Below are 8,325 nucleotides of genomic sequence, written 5' to 3'. Positions count from 1 at the left end.
TATGATGAAACATAGGTGTTCTTATAGGATGTGTATTCTCAAGGATCGCATAAACCTATACAAGAATTCAGAGAGTACATCTTCCATCATCGTTACATTACTTTTTGATACATCTTCTCTGTCTTATTCAGAATATTTCAAGATGCAAAACAGCATTCTTTTATATAAAGCTATTTTATTTGTTATATTTTTATGTTACATTTCAAATATCATTTTATTTGTATTTATTTGACGTTCCTTTCTTCAACATAATATTCCAGATACTTGAATAGCAAGTTATTATCCAGCTTTGAATTCGTCCGCCGTCTCTTTCCCGTTTCACGAAAACCCCGCCTCGTTAGTATTGATCCACGATCAACAGGGTTTATTTGATATATGTACCTTTGAATTTCGATTATATTGAAAGAGCGCGAAAAGTTTACGATAAAACGTTGAGCGCACGTTTCAAGGCTCCCCCCGAACGACGCTCTCGCTCAATGACGTAGTTCTGCGTAGTTCCGTACAACTTTGAATAGCAGGGGCAACGATTCGATCGATTAGAACCATGTATAGAGACGAATATTTTCTTTCCTACCCTTCTAGTCCCTGTGGGCACTCGCGGTCGTTATGAATTACCGAACAAGACCAAAGTAGCAAGCACACGCGAGTGTGCACCTTGCTACGTTTCGATTTTCACACTGTTTACGACAGCCTTTACATGGCCTTCTATTCTACCGTGCTATACATCAAACACAGTAAACACGTCGACGTTTCACAGCAGGCTGAGATTGTGCGACTGCTGCGATCGATCGCAAGAGCCAGAAACACGAGCGAACGTATACATATATCTATAGGCAGTGTAGAGACGAGACCCTTTGTCGACACCATTACGTCGAAAGTATACGATAGAATCTTCTCCATAACCGTACCGTTTATTCGTAACTTACTTATTGATCTTACGATCAGGAAATAGTTCGATTAGTATCTCTTCTTTCAACGTGAAGCTGAATGGAAATCCATTGAAATGATCGATGAGCAAAGTTTTTAAAATATGAAACTTTTCGTGTAGACGGTGCTGCCACGAGTGTTTCAAATCGATAGCGCGGGAGACATTTCCGTTAGGTGATCGATCGCGTTCGTGTGTCTCGAAATTACAGAAAAGATCTCTGAAAGTTTGACTCTTTTTTTGATACTTTGCGTCTATAAATGATCGATTAAAACTGTGAACAATTCGGTTGTCTGACTCGTGTAAGTTAAGTTTACGTGTTGAGAGATGATTCATGGCACGCTACACAAAACTATCGTATCTTTCGAAGGAAATAAGAGACATAATTTTCCGACCAGCGTAATAATACAAACGATTCATGAAATATAAAATGTTTATTTCAGAATTAAAGTTCTTCTAACTTTGCATCAACAACTCCTATTAGCGTATGTATAAATGATTGTATTTACAACATATATTACTAGAAAAAGGTCTTAGTATTATATCAATGGTTGTGTTTGATGATGTTTGATACTGTTCAATTCCCTCTCATACTTTATACACGACGCCATTTTTACCTGAGTAGACTACTTTCTTTTGTCTGCTGTACATAATCCTATTTGTCATGTGTCCTTAAACTAGAAGTTTCAATATTGGGGTATCAGTTGAATACATAGCACCGTACAGGCTGTTAGATAAAAAAAAAAAAGGCTTATTATTCATCCGTTCACAACACATTTAAACTGCTTATGCGTTCATCGCTCTAGAACTGTTGAGGATATACTTGGAATGAAATCACCCTATTTGTACGAAAATATATAAAGTGACAACAGTATCCAAATAATGCATAAATCTATTCTTTAAGTAAAACTCATTTTACGCAATTGATAAATCTATTTAATTTAATCATTTGCTTTCCACATTTTGTGTTTTAGTAGAAACAATTTTTTTACTCAATTTTATCAACTTTATGTTATATTTATAACATTTTAAAACTTTTATAGAAATTGTGACAATTCTAGTTATTCATCAATACTGCATAATCATTTTCCGATTACTATGCAATCTTACGATATATATAAAAATTTACTATGTACAAAATCGATCATATACAATTTAAAAATACTCGTTTTCCTTTAATATCCATTACTTACTTTTTATATTAGTTTTTGTTTTAATAATATATAACAACACGTTCAATGTGGAAATTCTATACAATGTCAAGACATACTGTCGTTTTATAGTGGTTTATAACAGAAATAACTAAATAATAATAAATATTAAATTCATAATTCGAATTACTCTGAAACTAACGTTACTGTATAAAAAAAAGCGAGTTTTGTTTCAATTTATTGGAGAACATTATGTGGAAAGCAAATTGAACATTTTGTGTATACACATGTACACTTTTAAAAAACATTTGATTGTTGTAAAAACCCGACTCAATTATACATAACATTGGCAGCTTTTAAAAAGCATCCATATATTAAATATACGATTATGCCCTGTAAAATAAAAAATTAAATTTTCCGATATATATCGAGAGTAGTTGCAATATGCAATTGAAAATCTTATAGGTTCTTAAAAATACTCTTTACAAAAATAAGCAGTTAGTTATGAAAAGCTTGCGTAAGTACTATTACAATGCTTCGTAATGTGGTATTGAAAAAGATAAACAAATTAAAGTATAAGGATACAATTTTCAATCGAGTTCTTTTATAAAACTGAACATTGTATACGTTAAAAGCTTTTTGTAGAAAACGCAGGGCTACTAATAAAATTAAGATGAATGCAAAACATACTCATATGAAATCACTTAGATGTTCTTTGCGCTGTTATGTTTTTAAGTTGTTGTTTATATATTTCTGCTTCTTCTTCTTTCTTTTGAAGCCGCTTACGGTACTCGGCTGCTTGTCTTCGAGCTTCCGCTAATTGTCTATTCAGTACGGCAATGTCCATTACCGGTTCGTTATTATCCGTATTATCCTCTTCGGTAATTTCTTCTATATCGTCGTCTAATTGTAGAATGATTGGCTCCATTTTGGTGGGAGAACTAATTATCTTGTTCTGTTAAAATCATATGATACAAATGAGTTTAATATCATAAATACCCAATGAAAGTTATCGCATTTATTTTATTGTTGACTTCGTACCTCCGGCGAAGATATTATGTTTTTCGATTGCGTGAGTGTTGGTATGGGTGTAGTACTGGAAATAGAGGAAATGAATAATTTTCCAGTTTTATTATCCACAGAAGATCTTTTTAATATATTTGGTCCTCTGGATGTTAAGGTAGGTGTATTATGATTTAAAATTTGATCTGCTCTAATTGCTATCACTTTTCTAGGAGTTCCTTTTTTCCCAGCTACTTGAAGTCGTTTCACTCCTATCGAAGAATTTCTTGTTAAGTTCAGAGCAAGTTTACCAGCTTCTGCGGAACGAAATTATTAATGTTGACAAAATCGAATGTAAATTATAAAATTTACATCACTTTTGAATATTTCATACCCGTTAAAACGACTGTTCTTCCGCTTTCCATGGCATTTTCTACAATGGAAGAATCATTATCTACAGGTATCATTGTGATTCCATGAGCTTCTAATAATCTAAACTGCTTGTTCACTCCTCCAACAGCTGTAATATCTTTACGCTTTTTACTGTTAATATTATTCGGATTGGCAATTTCATCCATGTCTTCTACTTCTTTTTCTTGGTCGGCATCGGTATTTGGCTCAACGTGAATTTGTTGAAAGATCATTCGTGGCTTTTTTCCCACTTGTACTGAACATTTCATAAATATTAATAACGTCGTTAATATTTATGTCATTTTTCACAGAGATGAAATACTATACCTTGTGTTATCTTTCTTCTAGGTTGCGACGGTTGTTGCGACAATTCAAATTTCTGTTGTTCTTCCTCCCTTTCGGATTCCAACTGTATTAAATTATGAGTTGCAACTTCTAGTTCCGCTGAACTCACTTGATTTTGCTGATGAGCTCTTATGCCTATGATCTCTCGCTCTTGTTGTAATATATCTACCAAGTCCAATCTGTCGTGCTCCAATGCAAGACTAATCGGTGTTTTGTCAAATTTACTAGTGGCATTTGCATCTGCTCCATGTTCCAATAGAACGTGCATTACTTCTATATGTTCTCGTTCCACTGCCCAGTGTAAAGGAGTCATTTTCAACTGTGAACATTGTTTTGATTATCTACACTATGGACTTTTATATATACAATTATTATTCTAATTACCATGTCTCTACTATCAACATCTGCACCATAATTAAGAAGTAATTGTGCCATCTGGTGATGGCCTTCGTATGCAGCCATATGTAAAGGTGTTCTGTCAACTTTTGTTCTTGCATCCCTTGAAATTCCAGCTCTAAGTAAAACCTCTGCGGTATCTGTATGATTATTTTGTGCAGCAAAATGTAACGCGCTTGTGCCCAACTAATAAAAAAAAACTTGGCTCATGTTCTATCATGTAACAACCGTTTCATCTATTTTATTTTATTTAAATATATACCCAGTCTGTAGTAAAGGGTGCACCTCTGCACATTAAATCACGAACAGTATCCGTGTCTCCATATTTTGCACTAAACAACAGCTGTTTTCCCAGCTCCACTATCGACAAGGCATCTTGGGATCTCGCACGATGAGACACGTCACAGGAAAGAATTTCAACCTAAAAAACATGTACAGTTCAAATAATGTGTACAAAAGATAAGGAATAATAAAGATTGTTACAATACAGTGGATGTACATACTGGAATAAGGGTGTCAGAGTCCAGACCCTCGATATCAGTAGTGCAAATACTTTCAGCTTGCATTTTTGTGTACCGTACTCAATCCTATTCTTTTCGATGCACACTAAAATCAAATGATCCATAACAGGTGATTGCATTTGGGCTATATTCAAAGTAAATGGGACTAGTTGTGACCATTCCATTTTTCACTCTGAGTAATTTCACTATTGTTCGACCTTGAGGTGCCGGAATCGAAAGTAGGTCGCAAAAATAAAAATTTAATTTCAATTCGGCAGAATTATCGCAATCTACTCGTTTTTGCCTACTTCTTTGGAAACGTAGCGTGTATATTTTTCGAAATTTTCTTCAGTACAGGATGTTTTTATTTTGCCATTTCAGATTGTGAGGAACTTCCTGTTCCTGTTCATTAAACGGAAGTCCCATGCCATAGGCCCCGTGTTTTGTGCCCAAAAGTGATTCAAATCGACCAAAAATAGCGTGGAAGGAGGATATACTTACGGCCAGTACATTATTCTTGCTTTTTAGCGATTTTTCCTGCTGTTTTCCGACTCGCACACTTCCTTTCAGGAATTGTTCCTCCCCACAGCCTTCTCGATTTACCGTCTTGGTAAAGTTTCATGAAAATGGCGACACCTTGGCGCCATTCCTAATACAATTTTATTATCATTGTAAATAGCCCTTAACATTACTGCAAAAGTGTTTTTCCAGTTAAAACTGTTGTGTCATATAGAATAACCTATTCGTCCACTGGATTTTTATCGTTCTATTCGAAGGGATAATATGGAATAGTAAAATATGTTCGCAGCATGGCAAATCTACAGCGCCACGTTGCGGTGTATGTAGGAAACACGTTGCATTAAATAGGTTAGGTATATATTAAACTTAAGTAGGGTTAGGTTATATTACAGAGTTTTCTTCTCAGAATGTATTTCGAAATAGTTAAAATAATAAAAATAATACAAATTACAGATACATAATGGATAGAGTGGGTATTGAGACATCTACGATCGATCGTTTACGTCTGATAAACAGAAAATATTCGTTAGAACCAAAGCGTAACGTATATATTATTAAACGTAGTTTATGACACAGTACGTCTGCGTTTAGTACATGTTTTTTTTACGAATGTATCTGCATAAGATCGAAAGGATTTTGATTCATTTTTTACCTGTGTGGGTAACAAAAGAATAAAAGTTTCCGGTTGCAGGTAATCAACACGAGCTATATCGATCTTCAAGTAAGACATTTTTCCGTTTTTTACTCGTAACAATGAGCGTGTCCCATCGTTGCTTGCAATACACGTCATCGTTTAGTATTCGATTACTATATACCTGATTCGATTCAGATCTTTATCAGTGAAATGGAAAAGGTAAACGATGCGAATCGTTAAAAGGAAAGTACATTTTAGTTTAGTGATCATATATCTACATTAATATTCATGAGATTTTCTTTCTCCTCTCCTCTTGCTCCACGGATCTCCACTTTCTCCGACTTTTCGGTCATTCGCTTCTGTTTTCATCTACGTTCTTTCGCCTTGTGGTTGACCTAAAATTGCAGAGATAACGGAGCCGTAAGGTGCAACAACAATGAATATCTTTGTGTACCTCGGTGCATCTCGTTACCGAGATGCAGTTTAGAAGAATGTGTACACGCGCGAGGAATGCGCTCGCGTCTGCTCTCTACGAAGGGTAACTAGTCTAGGTCGGACAGTTATCGATCGTTGGTTATGGCTCTCTGTCACAGTTGATAATATCGAGGCTGGATTGATGGCTCGTATATCAACTGAATTATCTAAGTGAGGTTAGTTTGTCTCGAGTAAATAATATTCAGTTGATGAAATTGTAAATTTGTTAAATATAATCGATACGACGGGCTAGAGAATGTCTTTGATGCTTACAACGGGTGTTTACTTTTTGGTAATTGCACCAACTCTTGTAATCTAACGAAATATTAAAAATAAGTCGAAGGAAATGTAGTAGTGGTTGTTAGCGGGTTGTTAGTTCAAACTAACAAAGAAGAATTTAGATCGAAGCTCGAATGAAAGAAGCAATTGTTCCGTATTTTCGATGTATTTCAGGGGAATAGAGGAATCATTTTCTGTTCGATTGTATCGCGAATTATGACGTAGCCTGTACAAAAGCTGGGTCAGGAAAGCATTGCATATATGCGGACCGTACTATCGGGTGCGTGCACCGCCACATCGCGTTAACCATTCCTTATATCGTAATCTAAGGAGGTGGCTGGCCGCACGGTCACGGGGGTGAGCTTGCATGCTTTCAAACAGAGTAGGTTAGAGGGTTCGTGAATTTCTCATGAAGGAAAATGCAAGGCTCGTCGTTGTCGGCTGTCGCGGCAAGAACTTTCCCTGCGACAAACGGCCGATGAGCGACGAATCACGCTACGAACATCCACCGATATCATCATTAAACTTATTTTCTTTTTTTATTCCTTGTTTTGGTCCCGCAGTCTGAAACCGTGTTAACACGTTGATCACCACGTGTGTTGATCACCATATGTGGGTGACAGTGCTTTTCACTGAATAACTAAAAATCTTAATTCTGAAAGTTAAGCATGAAAGAAAATGAATTTAAGTTACAAAAACAAGTACCGCGATAGATGTTTGATCACGTAGTCTCCGATAGTCTGAATAATATTTAATCTTAACAGAAATTTTCAAGAATATTTCTCTGGCAGTGAACGCGTTAACCAATGTACCGATATTTTTGCACTGGCTAATTTTCGAGGTTTTTGGTAAATAGAAAATAATAAAGAATAGAATAGGGAATGTCCGGTTACCGCAGTAAAAATATCTGGCACGATCGAGCCAGGGAACAACAATCGGGATCGCGTCCGACAAGGTTGCGCTTTGCGTGGTCGCGCGCTAGGAGAACCTAGCAAAATAACTAAAAACTGTTCAAACGAGCATCTAGCTGTGCAAGCCCGCGTGTTTTCAATGCGATGGTCAGGAAAAAACTGGAGCCCTCGGGCAGGATTTTCAGTCGTCTGGTACGGTCGCACGCTCCTTACTCGGACACTGTGACTGGATCGGAATTAATTTTCATTATGCGACTAGCGAGTGTGCACTTGCATTCAACGGTGTATCCATTTACGTTCTCGTAAATACCTCTGCATAGAGTGTTCCGTAATGTACAGCAGTGGATTAGAATACTTTGGTACGAGTCTTTGTTAAATATGCCTGCATTTAATTGAACGCTCGTGCGTTACAGTACTTGCGTATACAATTATAGAGAGACACATTGATAACCGGAGATATCAAGGATATACGTACACATATTGGGCTGTCTGAAAAGTTCATGCCGATTTTTAGTAGGCGGTACAGGTCTGTATATTATAGCAGAATGGATGAAAACAAATAAAATGTGTACGTTCCTTAACAGGTGGAAAGGTTGTGGAACAAAATGGTACGCATATAATTCACTAAATATACAGGGTGTCCCAAAAGTCGGGGAGGTGCCGGAAATGGAGGGTAGCTGAGACGATTCTGAACGACAATTTCCTTTGCAAAAACGTCGGATGGGGCTTCGTTAAGGAGATATTAAGCGAAAACCCCGACCAATCAGAGCGCGCGTAG

The 8,325-nt window shown here is 36.4% G+C and overlaps 1 protein-coding gene and 1 long non-coding RNA gene across 3 annotated transcripts; one reads left to right on the top strand and one right to left on the bottom strand.

Moving 5' to 3' along the window:
* Positions 1 to 1,340: 1,340 nt before the first annotated feature.
* LOC128889024 (ankycorbin-like) lies at positions 1,341 to 5,460 on the bottom strand. 2 transcript variants are annotated; one of them, XM_054146313.1, is made up of 9 exons: positions 5,232 to 5,446; positions 4,734 to 4,836; positions 4,493 to 4,651; positions 4,219 to 4,416; positions 3,817 to 4,153; positions 3,473 to 3,745; positions 3,118 to 3,395; positions 2,767 to 3,031; positions 1,341 to 1,652 (listed from the first exon to the last, which is right to left on the bottom strand). In XM_054146313.1, the coding sequence occupies exons 2-8, from the start codon at positions 4,794 to 4,796 to the stop codon at positions 2,777 to 2,779; spliced, it is 1,563 nt and encodes a 520-aa protein (XP_054002288.1). In that variant the 5' UTR covers positions 4,797 to 4,836; positions 5,232 to 5,446; the 3' UTR covers positions 1,341 to 1,652; positions 2,767 to 2,776. The 2 variants fall into 2 exon arrangements, with proteins under 2 accessions (XP_054002288.1, XP_054002289.1); XM_054146314.1 differs by having other exon boundaries at positions 1,341 to 3,031; positions 3,118 to 3,350; positions 5,232 to 5,460.
* On the top strand, positions 5,456 to 6,151 carry LOC128889049 (uncharacterized). The gene is made up of 3 exons (XR_008460358.1): positions 5,456 to 5,597; positions 5,703 to 5,824; positions 5,941 to 6,151. It is a non-coding gene; the product is annotated as an uncharacterized LOC128889049 (long non-coding RNA).
* The last annotated feature ends 2,174 nt before the right edge of the window (positions 6,152 to 8,325 follow it).

Source organism: Hylaeus anthracinus, unplaced genomic scaffold (genome assembly GCF_026225885.1).
Source record: "Hylaeus anthracinus isolate JK02 unplaced genomic scaffold, UHH_iyHylAnth1.0_haploid 11994, whole genome shotgun sequence".
Classification (NCBI taxonomy): domain Eukaryota; kingdom Metazoa; phylum Arthropoda; class Insecta; order Hymenoptera; family Colletidae; genus Hylaeus; species Hylaeus anthracinus.
The sequence above is the reverse complement of the archived record's forward strand: the minus strand, read 5'-3'. Positions and strand labels throughout refer to the sequence as shown.